The sequence below is a fragment of the Carcharodon carcharias genome, chromosome 4 (assembly GCF_017639515.1).
Source record: "Carcharodon carcharias isolate sCarCar2 chromosome 4, sCarCar2.pri, whole genome shotgun sequence".
Taxonomy (NCBI): domain Eukaryota; kingdom Metazoa; phylum Chordata; class Chondrichthyes; order Lamniformes; family Lamnidae; genus Carcharodon; species Carcharodon carcharias.
In genome coordinates, this window is record NC_054470.1 from 162,245,338 (window position 1) to 162,261,577 (window position 16,240).

At 38.1% G+C, this 16,240-nt stretch overlaps 1 protein-coding gene across 2 annotated transcripts in view; it reads left to right on the plus strand.

The window, feature by feature from the left end:
• The window catches only part of scamp1 (secretory carrier membrane protein 1), a 57,225-nt gene extending 41,441 nt beyond the window's left edge, over positions 1–15,784 (plus strand). For both annotated transcript variants that reach the window (XM_041185909.1, XM_041185910.1), the window contains 2 exons: positions 1,919–2,036; positions 9,463–15,784. In XM_041185909.1, the coding sequence (XP_041041843.1) occupies positions 1,919–2,036; positions 9,463–9,615 (271 nt within the window). In that variant the 3' untranslated portion in view covers positions 9,616–15,784. The remainder of the gene's footprint in view (positions 1–1,918; positions 2,037–9,462) is intronic.
• The last annotated feature ends 456 nt before the right edge of the window (positions 15,785–16,240 follow it).

Genomic DNA, 16,240 nt, shown 5'->3' on the forward strand with positions numbered 1-16,240 from the left:
AGTGCCATTGATTGAATGGTTAGACACTCTCTTGTTGGAGATGGTCCTTGCCCGCCACTTGTGTGGCATGAATGTTACTTGCTAGTTTTCAGCCCAAACCTGGATATTGTCCAGGTCTTCTGCATTTGGACATGGACTGCTTCAGATCTGAGGAGTCACAAATGGTGCTGAACATTGTGCAATCACCAGCAAACATCCTTATGATGGAGGGAGGGTCATTAATGAAGCAGCTGAAGATGGTTGAGCCAAGGACACTACCCTGAGGAACTCCTGGGGCTGAGATGACTGATTTCTATCAACCACAACCATCTTCCTTTGTGTTAGGTATGACTAACCAGTGGAGAGTTTTCCCCCTGATTCCCATTGACTCCAGTTTTGCCAGGGCTCCTTGATTCCACACTCCATCAAATACAGGCTCGATGTCAAGTGCAGCCACTCACCTCACCTTAGAAGTTCAGCTCTTTTTTTGTCCATGTTTGAACCAAGGCCATAATGAGGTCAGAAGCTGAGTGGCCCCGGTGGAACCCAAACTGGGTATCAGTGAGCAGGTTATTGCCAAGCAAGTGCCGCTTGATAGCACTGTTGATGGCATCTTCCATTATTTATGCTGAAGTAGACTGATGAGTAATTGGCTGGGTTGGACTTCTCCTGCTTTGTGTGTACAAGACATACCTGGGCAATTTTCCACATAGCCAGGTGGATGCCAGTGTTGTAGCTGTAGTGGAACAGCTTGGCTAGGGGGGCGGCAAGTTCTGGAGATCAAGTCTTCAGTACTATTGCCAGAATATTGTCTAGCCCCATAGCCTTTGCAGTATCCAGTGCTTTCAGCCGTTTCTTGATATCATGTGGAGTGAATCGAATTGGCTGAAGACTGGCATCTGTGATGCTAGGGACCTCTGGAGGAAGCTGAGATGGACCATCCACTTGGCACTTCTCGCTGAAGGTTGTAGCAAATCCTTATCTTTTGCACTGATGTGCTAGGCTCCTCCATCATTGAGGATGGGAATATTTGTGGAGCCTCCTCCTCCAGTGTATTGTCTGGAACACTCAATTATCTTTTGGAATGTGGAAGAAAAATGCAAATCTTTTAATTTTCAAGGAATGTATTGGCCTGGATTTTGCAGGGGTTTTTGACAGTGAGCTGTCAGCACTCCAAATCGTTACTCCCTTGAAACTGATGACAACTTTGTGATTTGGGGAAGATTAACGTGGAAATCCTGAAGTCGCAGTTTGGCTTTCATTGCTGTGCCACAGACTCCACTATGGAACCCCCAGAGCTGGCAATAATTAAGAGCAATTCATGTGGTGTGAACTTGCCCTTTTGCTGGCCTAGCTTCGCTGTTTTAAAAATTACACATTGATTTGTAGCTTGGTTTTTAATGATGATCTGAATAATAGTTTTTGCTGAACAACGGAGCTAGTCCTGAAAAAATAATTTTATATTTGTGGATTGTTGTTAAATATCACTAATGATTAATTTCTAGATTTTTTTTCCATGATGTTCCAGCTGCTTCTTTCACCCGATGCATATGTCCCAACCCTCTATTTCCTTGTTTTTTTTTAAAAAGTCGTTTACTTTTAGTACTTTTTATTTCCTGGTTGGCTGTCATGAGAATTGATTGGCTGTTTGAACAGCTTGATGACATCACTGCAACTCCACGCTGGGAAACTTACTAAAGAACACCACAATCAACTGAATGGGGAGAGGAGGTTAAGTCTTTGTCACACATTTCTAAATCTCTTAGTGAGACTTTGTTTGAGGTCAGCGGCAAGCATCCTTGCTTTGTCACTGACTGCAAAATGTAGGCCATTAAAACTTGTAGAAAATCTGTAGAGTTTGTGGCTATTAACTTCAAATGTTACTGGTTGTCTTAACTTGCATTTTGAAAGGCAGAACTGAAATCCATCTCTGTTTCAGTGGCTGGATTTCAGCACTTACAGCTCTTAATAACAGCATTCCTGTTGGAGTTCTGATGATGATTGTTGCAGCAGCTTTTACTGGCTCAGCCGTTGTCTCACTAATTATGTTCAAAAAGGTAAGCATTTTTTAACTATCCATTGTAATACACAACATTATGTGAACTTTTTGTATTCATTAGTTTCCATACTTTTTATCCTCATATTTTTAACCCCTGCTAAATGCTTTTGAAAAGAATAAAATTTTTACTACTTTGTATAAAATTGTGAAGTCTTCTTTATTGATATAAAACTGATGGCATTTATCAAAATAATCAATATTCTTGATAGCCAGGGATCTGAAATATAAATACTTAGAATGAAAATTATCTATTTTACATTTCTAGACTCAGATGACATTTTTAAACTAAGATTATGATGGTCATTCAGACTCTTGAATCAAACAAGTATCTTGAAACAGTTGCTTGGTACCTGTGTATATGTAATGTTGAATTGGGTTTACTTGATGTTTGGTGGTCCTCTTCAGGATAATTTCTAGAATGTTTGTTTGGAATTGATGGGTGAGAGTCAGGGCCCCAATTTTTCACATTTGATTTATTTTTAAAAGGTGTTATTCTTAAGGCAGTGATTTCTGTTAGGTTCTGTTTAGGCTTTTCTTATGCAAAACCCGCTTTCAGTTCCCAAAGTAAGAATACCCCTTTATTTGATGGTTTACAAGAGCCACTTCTGCTCCAATGAATTTAATTATATGGTGGATTTTGATCAACTCTGAATCCATTTGAAATGACCACCTCTGTAATATTGAAACTTTGAATTTCCAGAACTACTAAAGTTACTGCCATAGAAAAATTATGTTTTGCCTTCAGCCCTGGCTGCATATTCCATTCCTTCGTCTCTGATTCCATTCCAGTCCTTGCCTCAGGCTGGCCCCAATCTTGATATGCTTTATAAGCCACGCATCTAACCCCATATACTCCCCCAACATAAAGGTTCCTGACATCACATTCTTCTGCCTCTACCTTAGTACTTACTCAGCATTAACCTGCTCATCAGTGCACAGTATGGGTTCTGCCAGGCCCATTTGGCTCCAGACATCATTACAGCCTTAGCCTAAACATGGGTGATAGAATTGAATTCCAGAATGCAGTGAGAATGTAAGAACATAACTAGGAGCAAGAGGCAATTCAGCCCCTCATGCCTGCCCCACCATTCATTCCGATCATGGCTGATCTAATTCCAGCTTCAACTCCAATTTCCCGCCTTCTCCCCAATTTACTGCCCTTTGACAGAGGCAGCATTTCACCACCAAGGCAACCCAACAAAATTGGAGGCAGGGGTAGAAACTCTCCACTGTTTGTAGTTATCATATCTAGCTCAAAGAAGGTGGTTGTGTTTACTGGAGAGTGATCACCTCAGCCCCAGGACATCACTACAGGAGTTCCTCAGGGTAGTGTCCTAGGTCCAACTATCTTCAGCTGCTTCATTTTTCTCTGTCATGAGGCCAGAACTGGGGATGTTCGCTGATGGTTGAACAGCGTTCAAGGCCATTTGCAACTCCTCAAATAATTAATCAGTCGGTGCCACATGCAGCAAGACCTGGACAACATTCATGCTTGGCAGACAAATGGCATGTAATGTTCGTGCCACACAAGTGCCAGGCTCTGAACATCTTCCCCTTGATGTCCAACGCATTACCATGGCTGAATTTCCCCTCCATTAACACCCTAACACCATTGACCAGAAACTCATCTGGGTCTACCATATAAATACCATTTAAGATATGGTAAATGATATTGCCAGGCTGACCAAATCCGAAAGGGAAACTTGGCAACCCTATCACAACAACTTTGTAATTTGTATTTATTATGAGAAGGCTTGTACGCTGAAGTCAAAAGTAATGAGTCCACTACCACCTTTTGAGATTTTAAAGATTAAATTAAAAGATTTATTAGCAAAAGAAAAGAAAATCTAAACACACAAGACTACAGTTACGCAGTTGCATTTAGTTCTATAACAGTTCTCACAAGATTTCTACTTGACTAAGCTCCCACTACACATCCCTTTCAGGCAACTGTCCAAATAGATTCTTAATCCAAAACACCCAGAAATATTACAATAAGCACCCACTGTTGCTATAAGGGAGGTATTTCACAGCTTCTTTCTCCCTCACTGGATAATGGAATTCCAAAACCTTTCACCAAAATCTTGGTTACTGGAACAGAGGATTTGTCCTCAGTGCATTTCTCTGCGCCTCAGTCTTGTGCTTTCGTCATAAGACCCCCACCCCGGCCACATTTTTCAATTTCAATTTGTTTAACATCATTCTCTTTCCCCCTCTTGGAATACATCCCTCTAATCTTTTATTCAGCAAGTTTGCATGCCTTTATCATATGGCCAATCCAAACTTGTTGCTTTCACCCGATAATATTCACTAACAATCTTTCTTTCTGTACTGCTGCAGCCACCACCACCACCACACCAATTGACCTCTACTTTGACACCTTTCTGTACTTCATCTGGTGTTTCTTTTATCTTGGCTTCGCTTAGACATTAAAAAGCAAAGAGCGATTGGGGGTGGCTTGTCAGTGACACCCAAATTCCATGAACGATTAAGATATTAAGAAAAGAGCCCAGTTATAACTCTCATCCACTTCTTGTAATGTCCAGATGCTTTGCTGGCCTCCTGCTTTGCACCGTCTGAACCCCCAACTCCACCTCAAGCTGTACTTGCTGTTTCCTATCCTGCAACAAGTTCTGCTCACTTATTCATGGTCTCGCTCATTTGCATTGCTCCTTGCCCTACATCACCTCAAATTTAAAATTCTAATTCTTGTTTTTATACCCCTTCACTGTATTGCCCCTCCTATCTCTAACCTTCCTCAGTTCCAAGGGGTTGACCATCAGGTTATGATTGGTTCAAGCTCGGTTCTAATGTCCCCGTGAAGTTGAATAACCTCCTGATATTTGCTGTTGAAGCTCTCCAGAACAGTTGTGTAAGTGCCAGAGGGCCTTTGTAATTTTAATTAAGATTATGTAAATTTGCACTTGTATTACTGATTGGCTGTTGCAAATTGTTTATCTAAATATTCCAGCAGATGGCAGTCAGAGCACTACTATAGGCAGTTGTAATCTGAATTGTGTTGCTTGAAAATAATCAATATGCTGTTTGATATTTCTGAAGTTTTTTAAAATGTATTGTTACTGTCCGTTTTTGCTTTTGACCCCATTTTGACATCAACTGCAAGTCACCTTCTTTCCTTCCTTTTCCCCCTCCCCCAATCACACGCCTCAATCTGCCCACTAGAGTTTAACCTTGCCAACGTCCTTCTGCTCATCCCACCCAGCACTTTCTGCTTAGAATCTGCTACCCTTCCAAAATGTCTGTTCCCATGCAAGCAAGGCCCTTGCCACCCAGAATCTTATAATGGATTATTCTACAGACAGGTATGACTTTGTCACCCTGCAACACAGTAGTCAATCTTTTGACCCTGAATGAAGCTTTCTGGTTTGATAATACTTACTGTTACCTTCCCCAAATAAACTGTGGTGGCAATATGGCTCTTACCATCAAATCTCAGCTTGTTGTCTCTTTTTTGTTACTACTTTAGAATATTTTCTTATGAGAATCATACTTTGTTCCAACCTTCTCACTTTCCTTTAAAATTCTCACCATCTACTGGGATCTGAGAGAACCTTCCTCATTTGTACCCTCATCCTCTGTGAATTCAGTTTTCATTTCAACTTCTCTTGTTCTCTAAAAATCCCTGCACGTGCACACACACTTTCATCCATATTAACAGCTACCCTTTTGCCTTTGACATTTTCCACGCTCAGTTGTCTGCCTTGGGCCTCCATTTGCTACAATACCTCTGGCCAACCACTCACTCACGTTTTTGCTGTCTTCCATTCTGGCTGTAAGAAACATGGGAATTTCCAGATGATTGAAGACAAGTGTCCTTTTTAATTCATCTTCAACCATCCTCAAAGTCACCGGATGCAGCAATAATTAAGTTGTTGACAATTCAATCTCTATCATTTGGTCTAAACAGACCCAAACATGAGGAAATGAAAATCCATAATGGTGGAAGGCTTGGGGAACCATAGCATCCAACCATGCTTCATTTATCATATTTCTTGTCTCAAATTGCTAATGTCCTTCATCTCAAAATATCATTTCTATTTTATGCCTCTTTGCTGTCATGTTGCTTGACTTAGTTGTTTTCAGACTGTTATAAACTCCATTCCACTCCCCTGCCATTGTCTCAAGCTGAACCAACCTAATAGCAAACATCCTATTTGACCCCAAAGCTGAGCTTCTGATGCCACATCCTCTCCTTCACAAAGACCACAAACTTCTGCCCCCGTCACATCTGCTGTTCCCACTCTTGTCTCGACTCACACTCACCGATTTAAATCTTCATGCCTGTATTACTTCAAGGCTGTATTTATTCAAATGCTCATAATCATTCATAAATTTTCAGCTCATCCAAAACTTTACTGCACATAGCGTATCCTGGAGTAAGTCCTTGCTGATCTGCATTTCACTCCTGGTTCTCCTCACATTTAAAATTCTCATCCTCTAGTTTAAACACTCTCTTTCCCCATCTCCAATCTTTAGCAGTAAAACTCCTACCCCACCCCAATGATTGATGTGCTTTCAGCCATCTAAGCTCCACATCTTCAAATTTCTCCATCTCCTGTTCCTCCTGTTTAATAACCTATTTAAAACCCATTTCTGAGTCCTTGCTGAACCAAAATTTAGGAAATGTAATCATTTTTCACCCTTCTGCTTCTGTGAAATACCATTGGATTCATTTTCTCTACATTTAAAAATGCTATTTAATGTAAGTTATTACGTAATAAATCAACTGAATGGATAGATTAACATAGCTATGGAAAAGAATTTATTCAGCTTTCAGCTGAAGGAGGATGCACACATTTGAAAACAGAAGTACCATTTTATTTTGAGGATGGGGGAAAAGCAGAGAGAATTTTGCCAATAAGTAATCTAGAGGAAAATTTGAATAGCACTTTATCCAAAAAGACATTTATTTTTATTTGGAGAAAATTTTGTAGATTTTCCATTTTGAGTAATCTGGGAAAACATTCAGCAAAGATTGCTTTCACTGGGCAATCTAAGAAAACACTTGTATGTATCCTAATTATCCTCAAAAACATGTTCAGAAAGTAGAGGTTGCTTAATTCATTTGAAAGAGCTGACATTTTTTTGTGCAGCCATTGACTAGGATACATAAAAGCTGGCTATTGTTAAGGGCCATATATATTTAATAAATAAACTGTGTAATAATCAAATCTGGGTATTGAGTCGGCTGAGATCTTTCCCAGTGAGTGGCACATTTGAATGTAGAATAGTTTAGCAGTGTATTTGTAAGTTAAGTCGTCTTGAACCTTTAATTTAAAAAAATGTGCAAATGTAAGCAAGCAACAATTAAGAAGAAGAGTGCGACCAATGCTTTAAGTGCAGTCAATTCCTATAGTTTTTCAATTCATGACCGGATTTGCTGATTGTGTACTTTACTGATGTTGATTCTTGGGGTTAACTGATTTAAGTGGGGATATTTATCAAAAATATTTTTTCTTAAAACTATCCATTTTCTGTGTGTGTTACATTTTAGTCACAGCTTGTGGCATTTTACCCACTACATTTTGTTTCTCTGTTTCACCTGTGTGTTTAACTTGCTGTGTGCGCGCATCATAGGAAATCTAAGTGCAATTACTTAATTCTGATGATGGCGCATTTAGAGATGAAACCCTTGTCCAGATGATGGCAGAAAAGCTGCTGAGTAGAAATTTTTTAAAAAGTCTTGGATAGTGCAAAGTTTCTAAATGTATTTGCGCTTTTAAGTGAATTAGTGTGTATCAGAAACAAAATGCAGCTTTTAACAAAATTTTTATAAAACACTAATTGATGATTGCATATGCAAGTGGTAGAAAATTTAAACTGGTCTCAAAGTTCTAAACAATAGAGAAACCCACTTATGCCTGGCAATTATCATTTCCCTGACATTCAATAGCCGAGTACCCTGCCACCAACTTTCTGGAGGTTACCATCGACCAGAAAGTTAACTGGACCAGCCATATAAATACCCTGGACACAGGAGTAGGTTAGAGGCTGGGAATTCTGTGGTGAATTCTCCTGACTCGAAGCCTGTTCACCACCAACAAGACACGAGTCAGGATTGTGATGGAATACTTTGCATTTGCCAGGCTAAGTGCAATTCCAACAACTCAAATAGCCTGACACCATCCAGGACAAAGCAGCATGCTTGATTGACTCCCCATCCATCACCTTAAACATTCGCTCCCTCCTCTGGTGCACTGGCAGTAATGTGTACCATCCAGAAAATTCACTGCAGCAACTGCATGTCCACTGGTCTCTTAGGTAGCGGGACAGGTAGATAAGGTGGTTAAAAAGGCATTTGGGATCCTTGCCTTTATTAGCCGAGGCATAGAATATAAGAGCAGGGAGGGTATGCTGGAACTGTATAAGATGCTGGTTATGCAGTTCTGGAACCTGTATTATAGAAAGGATGTGATTGTACTAGAGAGAGTGCAGAGGAGATTTACCAGGATGTTGCCTGGGCTGGAGACTTTTAGTTATGAGGAGAGATTGGATAGACTGGGGCTATATTCCCTGGAGCAGAGGAGATTGAGGAGGGATGTGATTGAGGTGTATAAAATTGAGGGGCATAGATAGGGTAGACAGGAAGGAACTTTTCTCCTTGGTGGAGGGATCAATACCGGGGTCATAGATTTAAGGTAGGGGTCAGGAGGTTTAGAGGGGATGTGAGGAAGAATTTTTTCACCCAGAGGATGGTGGGAATCTGGAACTCACTGCCTGAAAGGGTGGTTGAGGCAGAAACCCTCATAACATTTGAGAAGTATTTGGATGTGCACTTGCAATGCCATGGCACACAAGGCTATGGGCCTAGTGCTGGAAAATGGGATTAGAATAGTTAGGTACTTGTTTGACTGGCACAGACTTGATGGGTCGAAGGGCCTTTTTTCTCTGCTGTTGATCTCCTATGACTCTATTTCTGGATAAAAAATTTTTGGACATCACCTTCCAAATCAGGGACTTCTGCTACCTAGAAGGGAAGGACAGCAGATGCATGGAAACACCACTACCTGCAAATTCTCCTGCAAAACGGAGCTATATCTCCATTCCTTCACCGTCACTGGCTTAAAATTCTGGAACATCCCCCCCCCCCCCCAGCCACACCACATGAATGAATAAAAAAAGGTTTTGCAAAGATTTGATGTATGCAAATTAAAATGTAGATAAACGTAGTGCAGATAACTTGGATGTCAAAAAAATTAAGAGGCTTTTGTTGCTTCTGAAGCCTTGCTTTCATTTCCACAGATCTGTCTTCCTTTCTATTTTATGATTGCTGTTACTAAATGAGCATTTTCTTGAGCTATGCTACAAGCAACAATAAAGCTAATCTTTTTAAGCTTTATTTCTCACACTTAAGTCTTGAAGTGAGAAACACTTAATAACTTAAGATATTTTTCTTCCTTTAGGTACATGGAATGTATCGTACTACAGGAGCTAGCTTTGAGAAAGCACAGCAAGAGTTTGCAACAGGAGTCATGTCGAATAAAACTGTACAGACAGCTGCAGCAAATGCAGCTTCTACTGCAGCTCGTGGTGCTTTCAAAGGCAACCAAATTTAAGGGAAAAAGGAAAGCAAATCACCCACCCTCCTCTCAATCACTCATCATCCATATACCACTCCAGTCATTACATGCATACTGATGTCTCTGAACATGATCTCACCATAGCTCCAGCATGAACCTTTGTATAAAAAAAAACTCCATGTAGCCCTTGAATTAGGTTTTTGCATGGGCTAAAAACTTACAAACAGTACTCTTGCTTGACAAAACCTTCTGTTTTTAAATTGCTTTTTATTTTTCATAACTGTTTTGGATGATCATATTGCCCTTTTTTGGTTAACAGACTGTAATTTGCATGTTGTCACTGCTTCTTTAATATTGCACTCCAGAATTACTGGAGAATCTTATGTCTTCTGTGCTACACTGGACTGCTGACTGATTTGCACGCAACTTTGATCTTGGAGAATTGTTTGTACTGCCTAGTACATTGGACTGGAAACTTATTTTTCTGTGAAACATCCGTAACTGCCTTTATGAAAAGCACTTCCAAGTCAATGTCAAAGTAACTAACTTTAATTTTTTCTTATTGCTCTCCTGCACTGTTAACTGAAAATGAATGGCATGATCCTTGTAATTTTTGGTGGCATAATCACATGGTTGATTTACTTTTTGTATTGTTATTAATACATAACTGAGAAGCCTAAATAGTTTGAAGTATGAACTGTGGTACAGTGTAACTGTGTTGCCAAGTACAGGTAGTGAACTGTTTGGACTATGTCTTTTGAAAATTGAACTGCAATAATGTATGTTGTGCCTTCCTATTAATCGCATTACTTAAATTAGAAAATAAATTCTGCCCATCCTTGAGAAATAGGCACTCTACAAATGCAAAACCTAGGGTTCTACTTACCGTTTTAAATGGATAAAAAATAAATCCAGCTGTTGCCACTCAGACTTGTGCAATAGCATTTAAGACTTTCCTAAATATCAATAAAATATTGCTTTAAATGGATTTCTGAAGGATTTAGGAACAAGACTTCAGTAAAGAGTGGTTGAATTGACTGCTTTTTAAAATGTGACATTGATAAGTAGAACAACTGTTTACTGTTAAATCTTTCAGACTTCTTGATCAACGAGATCATCTCATTTTGTTCTGGTAGTTATGACTGTTGATTTTTGTGTATAAATTTCCACAGGCCAGACCTAGAAGTAGTACAAACTACCTAAAATAAAACAGGCCAGTGATGTTATAGAACAAACTTAATGGTGGGCCTGAAGAAAGGAAGAGTTTTAATTTTGAAAATGGATCCTGTACTATATGACCTGATTTGTTAAACATGTCCCGAGAAGGGAATTGTACAGAGCCTTTGTATATACATAGTTCTCCAACACTGATTTAAGCTTTGATCTAAATGTGCATATCAGCTGCAGATGGTTTCAAAAGCAGATTTTGGATTTTATTAGTTAATCCTTATTCCACACTGGTTTGTGTGTAGATCATAAAATGCTTTTTTTTTTTGTTGGACTGTTTTCTGCAATGCTGATGGTTATTGTATAAAGGAATACTTGCAAGCTGTACATGCCTCTTGGAGATCTCTCCACTCTGCTTGAGTGGTCTCACTTGAATCCCTTCCATTTGTTTTCTTTTCAAATTTTATTAAGAGGTGTTGATTTGTGTGTGTGTATACGCGTGCGCATGCATGTGTTAGCTTGATTTTCAACAACTAGGTGCACCATCAGTTGTTAATCAAGAGACACGCTTTTAAATTTTGTTTTATCCTGTTTGTACATGCATTAAATGTATCTGTATTCTTGTATAAATGTGCTATGTTTTAGGGGACAATGTACTTTTATTTGGAAGGCAGTTGTAATGTTTTACAGAAGATCTAGGCATGATGTATTTGGATGTTGAAATGAACACTGTCTGAAAAGTTAGGAGTTAAGAGTTGAAATTAATAAGTCGATTGATTTTGTGATGTTTCTTGGTTGTGTGTATAAACGCCCATAAAATTGCCACTGCTATTTCCATCACCTATAACTATTAGAGTATTTCCGGACTGGCTGGGGAGGAAAGCTGTAGATTAACTTAACTCACCATGACATTTGATGTAGCCAGAATCCACACTGCAGCTTTGGCCATGGAACTGTCCGTTTTCCTGGAACTAGCACCTACAGGGCATGTCCAGATATTTCATCCAGTAGTGAATGGATCAAGATAAACTTGGGTAGGCAAGCAAAGACATAATGTAAAATTCATATCCCCAAGCATTGAACAATTCTGAACTTGTTCAATCGTAACAAATAAGATGCATTTCCTTGCAGGCATGTTTTGAATCAACTCTTATTAAAATATATTTTTTAAATAACTAGTGAATGAAATCTTGATTTATACATCATTTAAAATGCTAGTTATGAAAATGTAAATGGAGAGTGCTGTTTTAATAGGCTTGTAATGTGACCAGATACTCGGTTTGGAGTGAATCAAAGAGCTTCAAATGGTAAGTAACAAACTGCAGTTACTTGTACTTCTGTTTAAATATGGTGGTAAATATTTCAATGTTACAAGAGACCCTGAAAGAAATGTCATTGTTAGTTTATGTAGTTAGTGATATTGCTGTTTTCTACTTAAAATTGGTTTTTAAATCTCACAGTTGTGAAGTACTGTGATTATATTTTTAACTGAATTGTGAAATGGAGTGCATTAGTATTATGTCAGCAGAAATAGCAATTTTTGAATTGCTAAATATTTTAACTTGGGTAAACAGTGCTTAAATTTCAACAGTAATTCCTTGAAATGAATGAAGTAGAGTAGCTTGAGTAAGTATCTTTATCCCACATCACCGCAAATGATCATGGAATATATGTTTAAATGCAGATGAGGACTTTTTTTTTTAAAACCAATTTTAGTGACACAAAGGTTGAGATGTACTTTTGGGGGTATCCTGCAGTTGTGAATATGTTGATGTTGGAGGATGGTTATTAACCAGTGGATTATGTAAATGTCCTGTGAAGTTACTGATTGAGGTCCTAACTTTGCAGTTGGATCCTTTCCTAAATCCTAAATATTGCATTTGACTAGTATCTCTTTTTGAGTGTTGGTTATTCTGCCCATTTTACTTTGTAGTCTTGTCGATCTTTTTTGAACTATGTAATACTGCCTATAGTTAAAGGAAGAAACATGATTGTTCTCAATTTACAATGTAATATATCATTTTTTTCCTGTTTTCGAAGTTGAGTCGAATACTTTTTTTAATGGAATATGAAGTAGATTGAAATGAGCTAATTTAAAGGTAAATGGATGAATATAACAAGTAGAACTTAACTTTCTGCATGTTATGTGAAAGAAACGAAACTCAACTGGGAGTTTTATTCCTATTTACTGTAGGTCCACATTTATAAACCAAGAGGCCCATTTTTGTGCTGTTCCACAGATGGCTGTAAGTAGTTGCGCCATCTAATGTGGTATGGAGTCATACAGAGTAGCAAGATCCTAGGTTTGATCCTGGATCAGAGTTAGGTGAAGTCATCAAGGTAGTGTTGAAATTAATAAAATTTAACTCTTGTCCTTGGGTTACTGATGAAGAGAAGTCAGTCAGGGAATACTTTGGAAATGTGTACCTGTGGAATTTGGTGGAGACCAGGCTTAATTTAGTTCTGTGCCTATTGATACTGTCTAAGCAAACGTAAGAAATAATCACTGGGGTGAGATAGAGGGTACTTGTAGTTCCCAAGTAACAGCACTTTAGCATGACTAGGTGTTTCCAGGAGGGACTATGGTATGGAAACAAGTGAAAAGCAGAAACTTGAGCACCAGTGGTCAGGTGGAAATTTAACATTTAAATTCTGTTAATTGTGTATCCCAATTTTCTTTTTAATAAAACTAGAAGTTCAGAAACACTGGTTGAATATAAGGAGTAGGGATGAACATAGCTCCACCTGCAGCAATGGTCAACTACAATGTAGTAGTTAAGTACAGTACCAAAACAAACTTCAGGCTACAGTGCTGTTCAACAACATTCTAGCTCTAAACATTTAAGTTTGTCATTTCATAATTCTTCATGTCTAAGTTGATTCATTCCTAAATTAATATGTCAATAGGGCACATTTAAAAAGGAAAGCTTTTTAGAATGTGTATACAAACAAACTTATGGTAAACCTGAAGCTAAAATGCATTTTTAAGCCTGGCTTGAAATCATACTTCACAATTAAACATTTTAAAATATGACACTTGCCAGAAAAATCACTTATGCCCCATAATTAGCATAACCATACTGACAGGATATTTGTTTCTTCCATATCTGCTGTAAAGTACAAGTAAACTGTTTTGTGTTCATTTTTAATGTAATTTCTGTTCAAAGTTTGGTTCTGTCTGCATACCACATTGCAATTCTTGAGTGTAGTATCTGTTTCTTAGTGGATTGAGCACTATACCAGTTCTTGTGAAGAACTTGCAATAATATGCACCAGAATTTGCAGTCAGTGATGTTCACCACTGACCTCTATGAAAGCTGCCTACAAAGATCTGGTCGTCTCTGCACAGATCTCCCTTTCCCAACAGCAGTTTTAAATCTAATGCCACAGGCATTCAGCAAATAGGGTAAATATTGAAGTATTCTCACAAAACAGATCATGAAGTTTGAAAGCACTGCATACCTTCATGATTAATTTAAATTTCAGATAGTAAAATAAAAGATTGCTTATAATTTTAACTTCTCTCTCAATCCAAACACATCAAAAAATTAATTGACATTCCAAAAACAAGTTGCTTTTCAGGACCAACTATATGTTCAGTAATTATGAACTTGATGTTCTATTTTAAAAACCCAAAACCCAGTTATACCTACACCGTATTCAACATGATGTCATTTTTTTCATGTTTCTTTACAGTGAGACTGAGTGTAAAAGTAAGTGTTTATCAATTCACTGATTTGTTTAGTGATTGGAGGAACACTGGAGGAACATAATCCAGAAGTTGCTGTCAGTGACTTTCACATTTAAATGTCCATGCATGGACTCCAGAAGCTGCTTTTCGTTTCGTTGGAGTAATGACAGATTTGCTGTTATTGCTACTGCTAAACTCAAGGCCTATACCTTGTTTATAAAAGAAAATTTATGTAACAAAATGATATTCCAAGCTACCCACTTTACTTTTTAAAGGAGAATTTCTTTCTTGCTGCTTTTCCATCTCCCAACCTTTTTGCTAGATCCATCACTGCCAACCTGAGGTGGAATTTTACTGCCCATCCTGCCAGCTGAACTTTCTGGTCCTGCCGTAATCAGTGGACTTTTGAATGGCTCGTTGCATTTTATGGCCCCACCCTGTTGTGACAGGGCTGTAAAATTCCACCCTAATTTATCTTTTTTAATGCAGTTTTTAAAAACTTCCTACTAAATTGGCAACTGGATTGCTGAGAGAAACGTTCACTTCGGATTCTAATGCTAGCTTGAATTTTTTCAAAAGACCTTAACATTATACTAGCAACTTGATAAGTTCATAGCTGGAATTTGATATTTCAGGATCGTTCAAAATTTGCAAACTGATTACATGTGCAGGCCAAGTTTTACATTTCTGCTTGAAGGGTTTTTCCAAAATACTGGGCTGTTTTCAGAAACAGGTAATGGGAAGACAGTTGGTCTTGTGTTTTGAAATGGTGAAAATAAATGGACCAAGGACATTTCCATGTAAGCCCTAATTCTGAACTTCTTTCCAGTTTTTTTGAGAAAGGAGTATGGCAATACCAGTAATCTCCTTGGGTTGTTTAAGGAAAAAAAACTAATTTAGTGAGGCAGTATCAATCAAGGAATTATGCAGTGTGGAATATGTACGCTCTAATTGGGCAGAATGTGTAAATATCAATTTTACACAGCCTCTTTACATTCTGAAGAATATGATGTTTTGCCTGATTTCAGCTAACTGATGGGTAGCATTGATTTATTTAAAAAAAATAGAATTTGCTTTAAAAAAAACACTTATTCACAGTGTAACACTGTTTTCTTTGCTCTTGCTCTCATCTGAAAGCCCAGGTTTCAACCTTGGACTTAGTATTTAATTAGAACTCTATTTGAAGATGTGGATTTCCATGGTCACCTTGCATTCAAGAGTTTTGGTTTATTAAAATCTAAGATATTTATTTGTATATTTTGTAAATTGCATTCTGCCATTGTTTCAAGTTGCAGTACGCTGTACAAATTCTCTTTCCATTCTACAATAAAAAAAAGTTACAACGCACTGAAGAATAGTTCCAAGCTTTTTTGTTTGTTTGCCTAGTTTCCTCTGCATGGCCCTTGAGAGGATATAGCATACATGCAACTAATTTTGAAAAGAGGCTATGTGAGAAAGGAAGAGTTTAGCAACACTTATTTTGCTGAACTTTAATAACATTCTTCATTTTACTGTTTTCTTCCTGAAATCTGCTCATGTTATAAGGCAGAGATATTTCTAAATTGGATCCAAAGCTGCACAATTCCAGATTTGAAACAGCTAGCTATCTCATTTTAAATTTAAATATTTTGTGTATCCTTGGGGCTTCTGGTACAGTTGTCAGGAATTCATTTCATGGCATTTCTTTCATTGAAAGAGCTTTGTGCCTCATTTCAGCTGAAAGAAACAAATAACTTGATCAGTGCTAACTTGCAGTGATTAGCTGATGGACACTTCAGAAGTGTAATGGTGCAGCCATGGAGT